The sequence below is a fragment of the Poecile atricapillus genome, chromosome 3, assembly GCF_030490865.1.
Source record: "Poecile atricapillus isolate bPoeAtr1 chromosome 3, bPoeAtr1.hap1, whole genome shotgun sequence".
In the NCBI taxonomy this organism is placed as follows: domain Eukaryota; kingdom Metazoa; phylum Chordata; class Aves; order Passeriformes; family Paridae; genus Poecile; species Poecile atricapillus.
The window spans coordinates 77,798,064-77,817,714 of NC_081251.1; the positions used below are offsets into that span (position 1 = coordinate 77,798,064).

At 36.2% G+C, this 19,651-nt stretch overlaps 1 protein-coding gene across 1 annotated transcript in view; it reads left to right on the forward strand.

Annotated features, from left to right (window-relative positions):
- The window catches only part of PRKN (parkin RBR E3 ubiquitin protein ligase), a 700,273-nt gene that overhangs the window by 586,583 nt on the left and 94,039 nt on the right, over positions 1-19,651 (forward strand). Inside the window, exon 9 of the mRNA XM_058836200.1 lies at positions 3,409-3,558. Coding sequence (XP_058692183.1) covers positions 3,409-3,558 — 150 coding nt within the window. The remainder of the gene's footprint in view (positions 1-3,408; positions 3,559-19,651) is intronic.

Consider the following 19,651-nt stretch of genomic DNA (forward strand, 5'->3'; position numbering starts at 1 on the left):
TAACAGGTCCTTATGTGTTAGATATCTAGCCTTAGTTTTCTCAGCTTCAACCATAGCACTTCCATAGGACAGCTGATCTTACCTATCTTAAACATCATATCTAACTCAGGCTAAATGCCCTCGTTAGGATATTTCTTCTCATTCACTTGGGGCCTTGTTTAGGCTAGATGTTTAATTTTAGACGAGCTAAAATTCTGGGAGTGCTTCACAGTATAAGCTATTTAGATACCTAAACCTTGGTTTTAAAAATAGCGTAGAACAGGTGAGTTAGGATCAGAATTATTGGAACTAAAGCAGCTATTGTAAGAGTCACCTAATTTCAGATACCATTATCTAGTGAGTTGTCTAATCACTCATTATTTTTAAATAAACAGAGCACTTGAGGGCTCAGTTCTTTCAGATGTACAAATGTAAGGAGTAAAGATGGATTGCATCCCATCTCTCCTGTTAATCATAAAAGAAGTCTACACAACCCGTGCAGCTATAGGCATCATCACTGTGGAAATTCAAACTAAATTAAATGAATTCTCTGTTAGGTCTCCAGTTAAGAGGTGAAGAAAACCAGTGGGTGTTGTGTGCTGTAATATCCTTTAATATCTCATCCAGACATGTGATCAAAAACACATCATGGGCTCCAAAGACATTTAAGAGCTCTTGAAAATTTACTTGCTTAGTGCATGTTGGTTACATGAGTCCAGTATGATATGTGGTGTATAGGAAAAAATGTCTCTTATAGATATGGTCTGTCAATGTATGCAAATAGCTAATTAATAATTCATGATAAGTGTTTTGGTCCTTTAAGATTTTATAAATGCTACCTTAATATAAAGTGAGTCATTTTGTTTCAGGCCACTGAATAAAGAGTGTAAATCCACATATGTTGTGTAGATTGTGTTATGGCAGCAAACATGCATATCTTCTGCTACTTTGTGTTTCAGTTGGTTGCTGGGTTTTAACTGAGCAGGACACAAGGAAAAATAAATTGGAAAATGGCATAAATGTGTCTGGACTTTGAAGGTAGAAAACGGGCTGGTAACTAGATATCAAGATATGCAAATGAATTTAACAGGATCTTTCCTGGATCATCTTTTTGGCTATTACACTGTGAAAATCACTGGTGAGGGTGCCATACTGACTTGGCATGAGTCCTGTGCTGAGCCAGTATAAAATGTCAAATTTGTTGGACAGAACATTATGTTCCTGTCCACCTTGCCAGTAGGTAAACTGGACATTTACATTCCATATCTTTCCTTAACAAGATAAATTAAAAAAAAAAAAAAAAAAAAAAAAAAGAAAAAAGAAAAAGAGATTAAATCAGAGGAATCTCTTCATGCCCTTTTAGGCTAAGTTAATGGCTAGGAAGTATATTCTTTTTTTTCTGCTAAGAATTTTTTATGTAAATGCTGACAGAATCTCAGCTACAGTGTCACTGGTGTTTGCCTTCATAATGAGAAGCTGTTAACAATCCCACATGCAGCACAAAGTTCCCTCTTAGCAGAGTAAGACAATCACCATCCTCACCTTCAGGTCCAGTCTGTGCCCTGAAGAAAAATTAGGCTACTGGAGAGTTTTGAAACTATGGTTAGCTATATTTCTATAAAGGTCAACCAAATGATTCAGAGTATTCAACACGTATTTAGTGAAAGGATCACAAACTTTGCTGAAAATTAGGAGTGTCCAACATTAAATATTTATGCCATTACTCAGGGTTCAAGCATAACAATGTAGGAAAACACCAGCTGACTTCCTGAGGCACTGCATTCAAGGAGACTTTGCAGACATGTCTTGCACATTTCTCAAAACACTATTAATTTCTAAATACAAGATTCTTAAGTCAGAATTTCTGGCTGTCATTCATACACTGAAAGGTATTTTGAAGTATTTTTCTCCTTTTAGATTTTGCTTATCTTTTCAGAGGGTTTTTGGATTTTTCATTAATTAATAAAGTTGGATACTTTAAATTTGGTAGATTTTTTCTTCTGTAATGCTAACTTTTTCGTCTATATGTTATAGTATTTTAAGAAGCTAGTTTAACAAGACATGTTGTGACAGCATTTGTAGAAAAATCTTCTGAAATGTACACTGAAGACATGTAGTAGAACCTTCTTTGTAATTTTATTTATTTATTTATTCATCTGTGTGTGTGCTGATGGTATGGAGTGTTGTCCTAAAGCTTCCATTTTCCTTGAAAGATTTCTTTAGAGAAGGGTTTGGGTTGGAAAAAGAATTTTTTTGTTTGTTATCCTCCCAAAAAAGGGAACAGGATTTTCATGAGCCATTATGGGATAAAATCTTATGAAGCACTAAATACTGTTGTGAGTGCTGTAACATAGAGCTCTGTTTTGTTTCCTTAGCACACCATAAAGTCTGCTCACGGAGAAAATACATATCTACTCCCTTCCTCTTTGGCCTTTTGGATTTGCCTGTTTTCTTTGGGGCTGTTAGAACCAAATGCTTTCATTTATTTCCCTCCACAATAGATCAGATTTATAGGTGAATCTGAAGCCTGGTTTACAGTGGTTATACAGCCACTGGTGTGGAACTGCACCAACACAGAACCCTAGAGTGGGTGTGATTTACATGTACACAGCATGATTTGTACTAGCTCAGCTTGTCTTTGGCTGAAAGCAGGGTAAATTAGACATGGGAAAGTTATTGCAGAGACATCAGTCATTTTAGAGTAGGCATTTTTTTCAGTGAGCACACACTGAGCATGTTACTTAATATCTCTGTGTGTCAGTGTCTCCATCATTAAAATTAAGATATTTCCATGACCTTTTAGGCTATCAGGATGGAATTAGATGAAAAGTGAAAAAAACTTAAGAAAATTTCCTGGGAGCCACAGGAAAAAAATACACCTAGCATTGAAATGAATGCATATAAGAGAGCTATTCTGCTGATCAGTTTAATGATCAGTTTGCTTTTAAAATAGAGTTGCCTAGGCAAATTTTTACAGCCCTTGAGGTCTAAAACATTACACTACTTCTAGCTATAGATCCCTGAAGGGGGAGTTTTGTGTTCTCTTTGATCTGTACGCAACATTTATCATTTCCCTGTTGGACTATTTTTATGATGTTTACAATAATCTTTTATAGTAATATAAATGTACTTGATGTTACTTACAGAAACAGTCTGCTGTTTTCTTGATTTTAATATCCCACACAGTCTTCTGGTGATGAAAATGGCTGTGAGGCAGAAAACGATGTACATGATGTGACTTGGGGCAGAGCGACACCCCATTTAATAATACTGCAAAGTTTTATACTTTTGGCAAATAACCTGAATTTAGCATGTGGGGCATTATGACAGTTGTCTGGATTATGCGGGATAGAGTCAAACTCAGATATTTGGGGCTTTTCTTTGCGTGCTCCTCGGAGTTTAACACCAGTATGTTCTGTTGTGTTGTAGTACAACCGCTACCAGCGCTATGGGGCCGAGGAATGTGTGCTGCAGATGGGAGGAGTGCTGTGTCCAACCCCTGGCTGTGGGGCAGGTCTGCTTCCTGAGCCAGGGCTGAGGAGAATCGTGTGTCAACCAGGCAACGGAATAGGCTGTGGGGTAAGAACCTACATCTTCCTCCTAGTGGTGTGGGAAATAATTGATATTGTACGACGAACTCTAAGGCAAAGGGGGGAAATGTGGTTGGCTTTTTCACCTTCTCTGTCAGTGACTCTGAATGGCCCTTCACACCAGAGTGGGATAACACAGCTCAATAAACAGTTTAAATATAGCACAATGGCTTAGGAATGATGACTTCATCATGTAGCTAGCATGTGTCCACTCCATAATTCTTCACTTTATTTGGTTTAAGAAGTTGCTGAGTAGTTACAGTAAGAAATTGAACTGTGCAAATGAAAATCCAAATGCACTCTGACTTTTTTCTCCTAGAACTCACCAAAAATGAACAGGATCTTGAGCAAACCATTCACTATCATATAACTTTTTTTTTTTTTTTACAGAAGAAGGAGAGGTAGAACAGCCTGTTTGTGACACTGTAGTGACATTGCTTGTGCACATTAAAATACATGATGTAAAGAAATATAGAAATATTTTTGTTTACTCATAAAAATCAAAAATCCCCTTTTAAGCAAGGGGAATGAACAATTAATGGTGGATTTATGGAAATCAAAATCAGATGAATCTTGAAAATAATTTTGCTGAGAGATCACATCATATGGGCCATTGACATTTTTGGCAGTAGAAAAAGCAAGTACTTTACAAGAATCAAGCTTTGGGGGAAACAGATGTACATAGAGATAAATCCATACATAAAAGAACCTATTAAAGGTTCAGTCAAAGTGACTAACTGGTGTTTGCACTATGTGACTCTTTCCACAGTTGGCATTATGGCAGAATTCCATAGACACGATGAGAGAAGATAAAATATCTATATTCGTAAAATACTAGGATGATCTTTCTGCTCTCTTTCTTGTGGAAAATGCACTTTTTATTGCAGTTTTGATGCTGCCCAAACTGATACCATGGAAGAATAATAGTTTGCTGAACTAAGAAGTCGCAGTAACTTGTCTTCTTTGAGTAGGTTAGCATCTGTCGACCTTGGTAAGACTTCCTATCTGTCCATGCAGTGGTGCATGTAAAACAGAGTACTGCCCAAATTCACTGGGCAGACATGGAGCTATAAAATAAAGCAGAATCTGGGAAAGTAATAAGAGGGAACAAAAGGGAATAAACATAAACAAAAGGGAATGCCTCTGGATTAACTATTAGGGATTGGTTAAAAAAGATAAAATCACATTATAGTTTTTATTTAGGTCTCTGCCTGGAAGTGGTGAAAATTGTAGTGTATTTTGCAGCTTCATTCATCATCATTCTGAATCTGCAAATGCCCTGTAAATAAAGTGCACATAGCCTAAAGGATTGATATATTGCCTAGCTTAGCAAACTGCTCTGTTTCCTTCTAAGGACTCCGTGCTGTGCTCGGTAGTGATCAGACCTGCAGCCTTGAGTGTAAGCTCACCCTTTGTTTTGAATTATGTGACGTCTTGAACATTACAGGGTACAATTCACTGAGACTGAAATGAGAAGCAGGAAGCTGGCCTGGAAGCCAAATTTTGGTAACATTAAGGTCTTTCCTCAGAATCCATAAAGGAACAGAGTGAAAATAGATGCCTTTTAATCTTTCTTTGCATCTTAAAAAATTGTAATCTCAAGGAGGATTTGCCAGAGACTTCCTGTGGTGAGGGTCCTAGCACTGAAGTCAGATGCCAGTGATAAAGCTGGCTGAAGGTAAAGATCCACCTGCAAGGACACCTAGACAGTTATAGAAGCTATTTATTTTTACTCTATTTTATGAGGTCATTTTCAGTGTTTTCTATTCTTAAACTATGATGTGGTTTTTCCCAGTCACAACCTGACCTTTTTCAGTTTGAAAGCCTTCCACAAATTTTTATGGAATCCAGGAAGATCCATTTCAGAGCTCAGCATTCCCTCATGAGTGTATGCATGATTTACAAGCTCAGAGAAAGACCTAAGATAAAGAATTTCCCTATTATCAGTTCAAAAAAAGACTGCAAAAGGTGTCTTGCAATATTTAGCCTGTACATCTTAGATTAGAAATAAATTCCTTGCTGATGCTGGTAGGCAAATAAGGAAAGTAAAGTGAATCTGGAGATTCTTTATGAATATCTGCATCATTCTTTTAGCTGTACTTCAGTTATGTAGTCCCTTTTCGGGTATTTGAACCTTTGTCTTTGGTTAAAGTTCATATTGATAACAGCAGAAGTTATGTCCAACGTCAGAGGTCTATTATTCACACAGAAGTTCTTGCAGAGAAATAGTTGCCTATTGAACAGAACAAGTTGACTGTTCAGGTCTGAATTGGCATGTTAGGGTAGCTAACAGCTGTCAAGTAGCTGAGGATGTTGGTTTGCTGATGAGATGACTCAGGGGACAGAGGAAGGACAAGTGGTCAAGAGAAAGTCAAGGCAGCAAGAGAGAAAGGGGTTCAGCAGCCATTTTAGAAAAGTAAAGGAACCCAGAAGAGAATAAACTAGCCACCAGGGAATGAAGCAAAATAAATATTCCAATATTCAGAGAGCTAACTGTGGGAGGCAGTCCCAAACATGACTATGACCAAAACTGAAGGAATAGTGAAAAATGAACAGGTGACTGAGCCAGGTTAGGATGCAGACATTTTGGATTCCTCAGTTTCTTACTCTGTCATGTGGAATGAGAAACTCTTTTGAACGAGAATCTCTTTTTGCAGGGGAGCTGCCATTGATATCACAGGTAAATGTGAATCTCCAGGAGAGTGTTTATAATTTGCTAAAAAGGACTTTGGTAAAATTAAAAGATGTATTTTGCTTTGTCTCGGGAAATTTGGAGACAGCAACATGCAGGGCCTAGAAACAGTGTGGTAAATGCCTATACAGAACTGTAGCAAAAAGATGAGGAAAGAGTTTCAAATGTAAGCATCTCCATATGTACCCTCTGCAGTCAGGCACTGCTATCTATTCAGGCTTTCAGGGGTAAAAAAAAATACGAGACAAAAGGCTTATTTTGACATGAATAGAAGCATGCATGATAGAAGATATCCTTTTAAAGATTACGGATAGTCCTCACCTAAAACCATGTTGTGGTACCACTGACTGACTCTACTGATGTCTAATATTTCTTATTTTTTATTATTAGCCATAAACTTATTAATTGATTTACTAAGATATTACCATTATACACTATTCTACCTTCATTACTATGCATCAGACTTATGTTACTAACTTCTATTGCTCAGCTATAAAATCTTGACATGTTTAATACTAGAAAACAGCAACAAAACATTGTAGATAGTACATATTGTACCAGCTGGCCTAGGTACAGGAAAAGCAGTGGTAAACAAGGCATACAAAAGCTTTATGAATAAAACATTTTTGTCTTGTTTTATATTATACTGGCATATTATTTACTACACATTAAAGAAGCTTGGAGTTAAAAACAGGTTAGAATGGCTCTTCAAAAGGGAGTATGCAACTTGTTTGTTAAGAAGTGTGCCTTGGTTTCTACACATACAGCTCAGTTGCCTTGCTAAACGTTCCTTGTCAGTATCTTTCAATGAGATGATAACTGACTGACTGATGTGGAGCTGCATCCCAGATTTTGCTCCACAATGGTATGTTGTGCAGCAACAAGAGTAAATGTTTTGCAGCATTCCAGTTGACCTATCCCTTGAAATGGGGCGAGAAGGGAGATACAGGATAGTGGAGACAGAGCCTCTGCTGGTCTTTTCCCCTTCAGTTTGTTCATCCCTAGCATAGTACATATAAGCACAAAAAATAATGTATTTCCACAGATTGGCTGTTGTTTGATAATCTCTGGCTAAGAGACCTGACTCTTGAAGGTCCATTGAGGTCCTGAGACCACTCTAAACTATACTAAGGTCTGGGGTACAATTTGAAAGATCTTAGGAATTACCTGTCCTAATTGATGTTTTTATTGTTCTTCTTTGAGATCCCCTAATGTGAAAATCCAGTCTGCAAGTGGGTACTAAAATGTAGTGTATTAAATGTGCAGAGATAAAGTAAATTTCACAGTTTTTCAAAAGGAGCACAAAATTTGGGGTTATTTCATCTCTTTTATACCATATTTACTGTTCCATAAACATAGTGCATTGAAGAACATCAAGAGATGCGTTCTCATCATCATCACAGGTGAAATTTCATGGCTGCAGATTACAAGAGGTCCCTGAAAAAATCAATATATATAAATACCGTGTCTTTCTTATAAACAGAATTCCTAGGCTGTTGTATTACATAAAACAAAATCCCTAAGGCAATTTCACTCTACCCAGCAATTTTTTCCCATTGATTTCTCCTTGCGTTCTTCTTCCATGGCTAAGGAAGCATATGTCAAAAGCAATTGCACCATATTTGTAGGACTAATAATTGTCTGCCTTTTCACTAAGCTTAACAGAATATAAGACACTTAAACAGTTACATGAGAAGTGCAATATATATTCCCGTTGTTTGCAAAGCTGGGGTTTTTTGTGATTCATCGTCATGTGTTCATGCATGTCCTAACAGACACATTTCATCCTCAGTAATGTCTTTGTTAAACCCGGTGATAAGGATGTAGGCAAACCCCAAACAATTGGGGAAAATCTTTTGTTTTGAAGAGACAAATCTGAATTATAAAAATTCCGAGCAATTAATTTTTATCCACTTAATTATGATAATTCAAATGATGATTCTGTTAGGTCTGTATGTTCTTCTAAGCTTCTGGGGCAGGGTTGTTTAATTTAGGCTTTTATATGTCAGTTAAAGTGCTGTGTGGATGTGTGTGTACTTCCTCTGGAATTCAAAACAGCTTGCAAATACTCTTTCATATATGTGAAAGTGCACAAGAGTTTCAGAAGTAAAAAGCAGTTTCCAAATCTGGAAGTTATAAGTGTTTTATTGTGAAGTTCAGATTTAATGCAATGCATTATTATGATCTACATGGACTTTCTCTAACTCTTCCCCCTCTTGAGTCTGGTATTATCATGTTATTCCATATATAGTATCTGATCAAAATTTTTGAAAGTCTGACTAACCTCAAAGACTTTATTTTCAAACAAAGATGTAGGTATAAATGTGTGGTTCAGGACATGTACTTTGTTTCTTTGTTAGTAGTACCAAGAGAATGTTCAATGTACATAAAGAGAAAACAGGCAACTTTTAAAATAATTTGAGATATAAAGATAGTCGAGTAGTAGTAATTCAAGACAACCTTTGAATACTTGCACTGAAAAGAATCTTTTCAATTTTATAATCAGGTGAATAAAAGGTCATGGGTGAAGAAGGGCTGTAAAATTATCTGAATTATTCCCTTAGTTTTGAGATGGGAATGGAAGTTGAAGCAGTAGCAGGAAATAGAGGGTCCACGGTTTTGAAAAACAGAGGAATAATTCAAAAAACAAAAGACCTTGAGACCTTTATGTAATTTGCAAAATACTAAAATGGAAATAAGAGATTGCTGCTATCTAGTAGCCATCGCAAAATTGAAGGGTTATTCCTTGTTATTACATTTCAGGTATCTGTCCTTGTTCCGTGTGTCATTAAATTTTTGCTTTTAAGAGAATTCACCGGAAAGGTGTGACCATGGAAAACATAATAGCTGAAGATATTGCTGTGATTAAGAAACCAACCCAGAGCAGGCGTGTTTTACAATATTGTAAAGGGAGTGTTTTCAAGGCGAATGAAAATGAGACAGACATTTTCTATTATTGTTAAATGTTGAGCTGCTAGCACTGTGCCACAAGCTCTAAGCAGTAATCATGTATTGCTTTCCTCTATTGAGTGGGCACTCCAGCCTTTAGAAAGTGGAATTCCATCTTGTTGACACATTATGCTTCAGTAGCTGAGCAAGTTGTTCAATTGCTAAAATATGACAGGCTGGCCAGGATTCTTTTGGGATTTTTGTGGTCTTTCTTTGGTACTGTTTTACATAGGTTAAAATTAACTGTAAAAGCCTGGGGCTTTCTGAGATGTGGTAGAATGTAAATGTTCTAATAAAGAGTTTACCCCAGAACTGCTCTGTGAAATTAATCAGCTATGTATTGCTGCCAAGGTGCATTATTTCCATTGCCCATGTCTTGCAGCACAGGGCAGTTCATTGATCTGGTGACTGATGGAAAACTCAGCTGTTAGCAGTGACTGGATAAAGCAATCTGGGGAATGTTTCCATTTTGAACAATATGGATCACATTAGTTCACAGGACTAGAAAAAGAAAAACAAATACTTTTTATACAGAAAACAAATAAAGTACTTACACTTGGTTTAAAAGTAGAATAACTGCTTTTTCCTTTGCATCCCAAATCATGAAATACTAGCTAGAAAAATACAGTAAGAAAATATGCAAGTCTCTTCCATTCTGTGTGAGCTAAAGCTGAAATTTCATTAGTTTTGTCTGCTAGATATCCAGAATATTATGGGATGACTCATATCATGTGACAAAATTCTGTATCACCTGATTTACATAGGGTATAGCTTTTACCTGACTTCTGCGTCATGCAGACATCTGGAAAATGGCTTTGTACTTACACATTGAGAACTGAAAGTGCAGTGTCCTCAGCTGTTTTCGTTTGACTTATTATCCTGTGGCCTACCTGGTAAAATTTAAAACCATTTTAAATCTGTCATATGTGTTCTAAGACTGGATCAAGGAAGCAGAGAAAAGAGGTAGTTGCCCAAAAGAGGATGGAAGATGATGTTCTCTGTAATCTAGAGATATCACAGATATAAGAATAACACTGTATTTGAGTCAGGGAAATCGTATTAGAGAAAACTAGGATAAAATCAAGTTCTTGCTTTTAAAGGTCAAAACTGGATTCACAGACCTAGGAATAGAGAGGATAAAATTGATGTCTGTGAATGCAAACCAGCTCAGACTGGGATTTGTAACAATTGTTTTGCAGAAGATAAATGCTCCCAATTTAATCAATTTGTCTGAAATAGGAATGAGCTAAAGTTGCAAGCATTTGAGAACCATTTTAAATTGAGGGCTGGGATAAAATAGCTGCTGGGTTTAAAATCGCATCAGTAGTTGATTTTAGGATTTATTAGCTAACTTTTAGTCCTTGTAAACTGTTAAATCAAACATTCCCCTGGAAGGATGCTAGGGATTTTCATATTAGAGATAGCAAACACTTGACTTTGTCACTTGTTCAGTATTTAGATTCCAGAGCCCAAGATACCTGGGCTTCCATTTTCTTCACCTGTGGAAAGAGAACAGCATTTTACAGTAGATACAATGCAAAAATGTGCATAATTTAAAATTCACAGCTTACCCTGAATTGATTTTAGCACATAGATGTGGAAAAAGACTTCCAAAAAAAAGTACCTCCTCTGGAGAGATTCCTGAGTTTAGTTACCCATTGAATGTATCATGCTGTCATGCTCAGGTCAGGATAAATTGATCACTGAATTTGAAGGAAGGTCAAAAAATTTCTCTCAGGGCTTATTGTCAGAGACTTGATATTTCGTGCCAGAGTTTTTGGACAAGATAAATACTATCTTCAGGAATGTAGGGGGCATTTCTCACCTAGAAATTCCTTGTTACTTGAAGAGCCACAGGCTTTGATGACATCTTTGTCTATTTCGGACTATGCCTGTGGCACAGCACAGTTTAGTCTCTTGACGACTGAAGTGCTCTTGTCTAATTAAAGTAATTGGGCTCCATGTAGCAGTATCTGGGTGATGTTTAATGGCTTGTGATGCTCAGGAGATTATATTAGATGAACTCATAATTCTATCTAGTCTCAAGTATAATGGAAGTTTATGACTGGACAGAACTTGCAACTATTTTTTCCTTACTACTCCTCTTCAGTGAAGTGCCCAGAAATATGTGTTACAGTCAGGGGACAATGTATTATCATGTGACCCATCAGAAAAGATATGGAGTGCAAAAATCAGAAAGAGGGAAAAATAAACTGTTAATGGGATTTGTCAGTTAATTCTGCATGTATGAAAAACAGAGCTCTGTATTCTGTCTTCATATTTCACTGACACACAGGATAAGATTATTCTCCCTTACTTGACAGAAAGAACCACTTCGCACATGATAGAAAAGTGTAGCCATTTTAAATCAACCTTCAGCTAATAGGATAAAAAGTCCTGGTTATAGCAGCCTGTCCCAGACCACGAGAGATGCCTGAGATTTCTTGCTTATATAGCTCATATACTGGCTGCAGTTTCATAATCAGTAAGACAAATACAAATGAATTTGTAAATTATCAGAACTAGGTGTTAGTGGAAGATTTGGTATGAATAAACAGATCTATCACTGAATCACTGGAGAGGGAACAATAATGCAATCAGGACAGGATGTGCTGCTTGAGAATGGCAGCTGCCAAGGGGAGGATTCTAATTGTTCAAGAGGCTTATTTGAGCAATCTTCTAAAAAATTTCTGTATTTGAACAGGAAAGAGAAACATGGGCTGAATGCAGGAAATCACTTATAAATGAAAGGGAAAATAAATAGGAATCAAATAAGCCTATTTATTGCCTTTCATATGAGGTTTCATATGAAGGCCTCCTGAGGCACTTTGGATTGTATTATTACATTATTGTAAAAAATCAGGAGGTGCTTAATCAATGAGAAATTATGGAGTAAAGATCTAGGACCAGAACAATAAGACTTTAGATTAAAATTAATCTATTGATGGGCATTTTTTAGCTTAGCCAGGATAAAAATTCAAACTTTTGAATGCTAAAGAATTGTCCTCATTATGTGGCTGGTATAATTCTAGCCTGTAGCCCAACCCAGAAGTAAATCACAAGATTAATAAAGTGAGGAGCTCACATAGATGCCAAAAAACATGTCTTTCTGCTACCTTTGTGGCACTTGTAGTCTTCATATTGTTGGATGTCAGAGTAAAAAAATGCAATAGAGATTTGGGGTTTAAGTCTATTCAGTGTAAGTACAAACATGAAAAACTGTAATTTGTGTCAGTTTGGAACTTACAAATAATGTCACATTTTTTTACTATAAGGAGTACCCTGAATTAAAAATGTTTGCAAGTTTTTGTATTTCTTTATTAGCTGATCAAAGAAATGTCCAAGAGTGTCTTTCTCAACTTTATTTTGACTCTGCAAATACAAAAAATCTCTGTTGGTCAGTCACTCTCTTGGTTCATTTTTGCAAGACATCATTTTTCATGTAGAGGGCATAAAATGGTAGCTGATCGAGAGTACAAAAGATTTTGTGATAAAAAAAAAGGAATGGCAGAAAATGCAGAGTACAAGCACACCATAGGGATGGTATTGTGCACTGACATTTTCCTGAAGAATATTTCTTTTGTGATGATAAACAAGACGCTGTGTAAAGCTTCCCAGTGCTCTTTGTGGGTTTACACAGGGTTTACTCACAGGGTTTCTCACTGGATCTTTAAGGAAAAGCTTTTTCATACACATTTCAGTTACAACAGTATGTTGGTGGAATGAAGCAAAGCCACTCCTTCTCATTTCACCAGTACAAGAGAAATGTTTATTTTTCATTGTACATGTTGCATTAATTGTGTGTACTGTATAGAATCCAAATTGACTGGACACTGTAATTCATCTCTTTGGGCAATGCTCCACGAAGAGTAGGGTGAAATTGGCATTAAAAATATTGTAAGTATAGCTAAATGTAGTTCTCATACAAAAATTTATAGCTTTTTAAAATAAAATTAGGTCAAATAGACTTATTCTAAGATCAATTCCCTCACCACTAGTATTTCAGTAAGGTATTTAATAATGATGTCACATGCAAAACTTTATTATTTCAAAACCACTTCAAAGAGATAGCAAAGCCACCATTCCACAATCAAAGCTCATTTTGAAGTGCTGAAACAAAGCTGATTTTCAATTATCAGAGTCAAAAAAAAGCATCTGAAAACTATCTTGATTGCTGCAAAACTGCTGTCTTTTAAGTTGCATAACTCAAAACAAATAGATAACGCTTATGAAGTTTCAAACAAAAATTTCCTTCTAACAAAGCATAAAATTGCTCAGCCTGAAAGAGAATGTCTGGGTAAAGTTATAAGCTTCTGAAAATGAGTTTAGAATAGAAGTTGCATCTCAGCTTTAACAATTATATTAAGGTCACTAAGCTATAAAAACAGGACTAAAGAAAATGTTGCAAAGTCAAGGGCAAACTATGAAAATAAAATAAAATGAAAATATAATGATGAAATTAAAGACATTCCTTACACAGTAATAACACTCTGAATGAAAAGCAAGGACACAGATTTGGAGAACAGTGACCAACTGTAATTCAGTGGGAAATAATAGAAAACCAGAATGCACTGTGTGCCCATAAAATCCTCACGAGATAGAGAAGTAAAAATTCTGATAAGGATAATAAAATATGTCTTTGAATGGAGGCCTTGACTAAGGGCAGAAAATCATGGGTGGATAATCAAGACTCAGTTAACTACATTTTATCCTTGTATTTCACAAAAATTAAATAATTCATGCCACACTTTTTTTTCTTTTTTTTCCTAAAACTCTGACATTATGTTGGCTGACAATCACTACCATGATAGCAAATCTATTCCACTGACACTTACAAGAAGAAGTAAAGAGATAACAAGAAAGGCTTGAAGATACTAGTGGCCCACTTGTTGAGGCTAAATTAAATGAGCAGTAAAACAGGCTGGCAAAACTGGGCCTTGTTTCCATTAAGAAATATCAAATAGCAGTAGTAAGTTTTGTATGTACCTCTGTCATTTTTATGCCAGCAAAAATGCTCACATATGTAGAATCAAATAATGACATTGATAAGTCTCTTATGCACACCTGAAACAGTTATATTAAAAAATATTGAATTTCAGACCACCAGTCTAAAGCCAGTGTTTGTTATCAAATGTAGTCAATATAGTCTGCAAACCAAAAATAGGCATGAGGCATGTTCTATACATATACAAAGCTTTCATATATACAGAAAGCTTTGTTTTCTACTTACTTTTCAAATTACAGTTAATGTAAATTTTATTCCTTTGTTTTATTTAGGGAACTTCTTGTAGGTCTCTTAAACAAGCTTTTTTGAAATTCCTTCGTTTTTATGGTAAGGATATTTACGTTAAAATTGAATTGAGCGACATCATTCTGAAAAAACAAAATAGTTGAATAGTTGGAGATACCTTTTGTTGGCATAGACTTTCAGTGACATTTGACCTAAATCAGAAAGGTGAAAACTTAAAAACCACCAGGAGATCAAAACTGAAATCCACAAGTTCTTACTGGAGGTGGAGGAGGAGTAAATAGGAAAGTGAGGGCAGCCTTAAAATGAGGTCTGAGAAGGCGTGGTGAGAACTTACAGATTATTCAAAACTCTCACCCATGCACCAATATATTTGCTCCTTTTACTTGACTCCAAGAGTGAAAAGTTGCTCCTCCATCTTGTGGGAACAGCCAGGAAGGACACAGCAGGAACATTCACTTGCCTCTTCTGCTGAGAGCTGTGACTTTATGTGAGGTGGTGCCACACCTCTGGTTGGTTGGTTGATTGATCACTAGTAAGCAGGTTGAGATGGAGAATACCAGATAGTAAGGGGGAAGAGTTCTCCAGAGATCCCAAGCAGAGTCTGAAAATTCATAGTCTACAAGGAAAACCTAGAATTTATTACATCTTCTGATAGGTGTCTCTGTTATAAAGCATTAAAAGTATAGATGAGAGTATGTGTGCCTTGGCTGGTGTATTCAGAATTATGGGAAACTACCTGCCACACCTTTGTGTAAGTGAACACAGAACTGAGATGGTTACAGTAACCTGAACTAGTGAGAGGCATCCCTGCCCATGGCAGGGGGATTGCAGCTAGGTGATCTTTAATATCCCTCCCAACCCTCCCTAGTCTACAATATCACGAGCTGTGTGTGGAAGTTGCGGTGTGCTGGTGTGAAGGGAGCAGGGGGGAAAATGCAGGTGTGTACAGAGTGAGTGGTCTGTTAAGTGGGTGAAAGCTTCACGAAGATATATAAGCATCAATTGTATAAAGAATGGCCTAGCCACATGACCATGATATTTTACATGAGTTTATGGTCATTGCAGAATTTTTTTGTGAATGTATATTGACTGGATAACAAACTTCGTGTTTGCAAGTATCTACAGGTATCATATTTTAAAATCCTTTTACACTGACAAGAATCTTCTTCTGGGCCTGAAGTAGTTACCTAAAGCCTGAAGTAGTTACCTAAAGTTATTTGGGAAAATGTTTTGGATTTGGAGATGGAAAAAAATGTGGCTGCCAAACAGTGCATTGCTCTGAGCTAGAAAACCACCACATCCTGCTATGAGAGGAGTGACAACAACTGGTAATTGGTGAGTTAAATAAATCAAAGAGGAAATAAAATGAACAATAAATGTACAATGCAATAATAGCTTTTATATGCTGCTGTGGTTCTCACCAGTGGTGTTTTCATAAAATGCATCACAAGCTTTCAGTGTTCAGGGAAACACATTAGTGGTTTTGAATAGTTTTTATTATAAGCCATGCAAATAGTGTTTGTCCCAGTGGGGTGTGACACTAATTATTAGCAAAAGATCTCTTGCATGATTTCAGTCCACACAGAATGAACAGTTCAGTCCTTATTTTCAGAGTGTGACATATAACTATGCAAAACTGCATTAGAAAACATTTAACCCATGCAGAGTATTCCTGCTGAAGAGGTGACACATGGCAGAAATAAATTGCCCTAATAACATTTGCAAGAGTTTTGGGATTGCAGAAATGTTATCAGTGTAATTCAAACATGTTCGCCTTCATTTTGCTTCAGAAAAAAAAATTTATTTAAATTCTTTCATATGACTGACCAGTGGTCAACTCTTGAAACAAAAAAAGTTTTAATGGTTTAGAGATAGACTTTTTTTAGGATAAGTCCCCTAGACAAAAGCAAACCAAAAATATAAATCAAATAAAACTTCTGCATGAAAGGCAAGAGGAAAACAGTTCCTTCTGAAAAGTAGGAATAAACATTCATGTCTAATCAATAAGAAATCAGTTCTAAACTAAAAAAAGGGAGCTGATAAGTCAGTGACAAAGTCATAAAGTCACAATGGTAAATTATCTCAATGTAAGGAGGATCTCTGGTCCAGAGACCAACTTGTTTGAACACTGAACCTTTTTATGGTCTCAAAAGTAAGAAAGAAATGAATGCAAAATGTAAGCAGGTTGTATCATTTTGAACAGCTAGAAAAACAAAAGAAACACAGGGGCAGTCAGAAAGTCCAAGGTATGAAATAAAATATTTTTAATAGAAAGTCTACCAAATAGTATTCAGAAGGCTTTCCATAAAAGTAAGAGAAACAGTAATATGAAAGATAAGGAAGCTTTTAGTTGGCTTCTCACTGAGAGGAATCTGTATCATTAAAATGCTTCAAGAAGGCAAAAGTGTTTATTTTCATGTTTAAATCTAAATTTAAAGGTCAAACCTGCTTAGATGGTTAGCAGAGCTAAGACCAGTGAAACAGAATTAAAAATACCCACTGTAGTAGAGGAAGGACAACATAAAGACACATTTTCAAATCCACTTCACTTGATGATTTTTTTTCTTGTAGGAATGGCTGAAGAAAATACAGAATATTAATCATGACCTCTAAGAATAGGGCAGGAAAGATTTTACAAAAGGCAAAAGCATGAAATCTATGTCTGAGAAGAGCAAAAAAAATAATCTGAGATTTACAGACAAGTGGTTTTACCTCGAATTCCTGAGGAGAAAATGTAGCAAATAATTAAACTACTAGCAATAAGAAAGAGGACAAGAAGATAAAGTCTCAGGAAGTGTGGGCTTATCAAGAGTTTATCACATCAATCTAACTTACTTTGCGAGAGTAGCAGGATTTGTGGGAAGGAGAGAAGTAGATGGTGTTTTCTGTATTGAATTCATTGAAGCCTCTCACATTGTTTTGTATAAAATTCACAAGGGTGAACTAGGAATACATGACCAGATGATAATTTCATTAGGTGTACAATTACTTGGAAAGCTGTGTATAGACTATTTATCAGCATTTCACAATTAAAGCAGAGAGTTGCTTCAAATCTATCCTGAGGTTGATAGATTTTAATATCTTCTCTGATGCCTTGAAGAGTGATTATAGAGTAAGGTTATTAAATTTGTATAGGATATGTAGCAGGGGGACAGAAAACAGTTTGGAAGTCAATAGCAATTCAGTAAGAATAAATGTAGAGTTTCTTATGTAGACAGGTACAAACAACTGTATGTTAAGAGAAAAAAAAATGCGTAGAGAGACAGCAATAGGGCAAAATATGATGTGGGAGCACAACCCGATCTTGAGTCAGTAGTGTGGTAGTGTAGAAACGAAAAGTGCTAGACTGACATATATAAATCATAGTAATTATTTCTCCTAATCCAAAATAACACAGCAAGGGAATAACAGCCCTGTTTTCTTTTCTGTTGTTATTGTTCAGTTGAAGAAGGAAGATGTCTATTTTAACATGCTTCTTAGCAAAGAAAGGGCCCTTTTTTTCTGGCCTCTTCCCATTCCACCTGGTTTGAAAGATAAATTGCTGAGACATGCCATCATCAACTTCTCCATAGCTGCCTGACTCTCTGCTCCTTCCAATCTGTAGCAGGCTTTGCTCTAGAAATACTGTGTCCTAAATAAAAGCCAGCTGAAACAGATAAGATCTAATAAGTGGAATATAGCAGAATGCCTATATGCTGTCAGCAACTAACATACATAAACCTAAGGAGAGTTCATACCCATGGAGTCTTTCTAAATAGTACTTTATAGAAAGCCAGTCCTAGCTCAGAGCCACATTTGTTCTTTCACCTCTCTTATGAGTTCCCACTGCCAGGATTTGATTAGATAATCTTTTTTCCTTCAAACAGCTGGCTGCTTATGAAATGGCACCGCTGATGCTTCATGATAACACAGAGTAAAGTAGCAACCACGTATAAAATCACTGTGGACAATTTATGAGGAAAGAAACATTGAACTTAACCTTTAAAAAAGAAATCTATCTAGCTCATACACAATTACAGAGCTCTGAAATGTTTGATCCATCTCCCAGTTCTTTGGACAGTCTGGAAATGACACAGCAAAGTCCACGCTGTAACTGGTCTCATTCACTAACTGATTTGGTTGGAAATGTCCATGGAAATTGTGGAATTTGAGACATAGCATTGTGTGAAAGGTAGGAAATTGTCCGTCTGCCTGTCTTTTTTCTTATAGCAAAGGTCATTCACATTTTGTGCCACATAAATCTTGCAATTATTTTATTTTATTTCCCCTTGACTGCATATTAAAGTATGGAAGCAAGTCATCATCACTGAGCTCCAGAAACCTTTTGAATGCATGACAGTTCTTCAGCGCTATTTTCTCCTCTGTCCTTTGGACCAACTTGTAACTTGTAGGTGTCTCTCTCAGATTTAAAGATGCATAGCTGTGCTCTGGTGTGTGTGTAGGTGCATGTGGGTTTTCCATGCCTTGAATTCTATCATTTGTCTTGTGGTTTCACCCATCCCCCTTCTTTACCAAATTCTATAAAAAACACATTTGTGGTAAAGCCTCCACAGCTGTCATCAAGCAAGCAAAGGAGTATTTCAGTTTGTCTTTTACAGGTATTTTCAACCAATTCTGTTTTGAAACAGAAAGACACTCTCAATGTTTGGGGAAAAATTTCGTATTTATGTTTAATCTTTTGTGTACAGTTAGAGTCACTTAACTCCCTCCATATTTCATTTGTAGTATAATGGTTCTTCAGCACTTAGAAATTCATGTAGCATTTCTATTTTTTGTGTGTATGTGTTCTTTTATCTTTCTTTGTGTATGGTTTATTTTCTCACCTTGTACAATCCTTTCAAATGCAGCACTTACCTCAAGTCTTATTATTGTTTTAAATTACTCTGTTCCTGCTACACTAATTTCTAGAAGATTTTTTTTCACAGTTTCCCCATTGTATTTCTTTGTTAAGATTTACCTGTGAATTTACACAGAGAACAATACCTAGGTACACACAGTTCAGCAAAAGTTGTGTTCTGGAATACTTGCAAGCACCAGAGAAGTCTTATTCATTTAAAGAAACTCCTGTAGTATAACTGTGTTCTCTATGGCATTTTACCAGTGATATTTTTATTTTGTGAATTGCATAATCCTTTTCATAGACCATCCTTTTATTCTATTTGAATCTGTGGAGAAGATGCATGAGGAAAA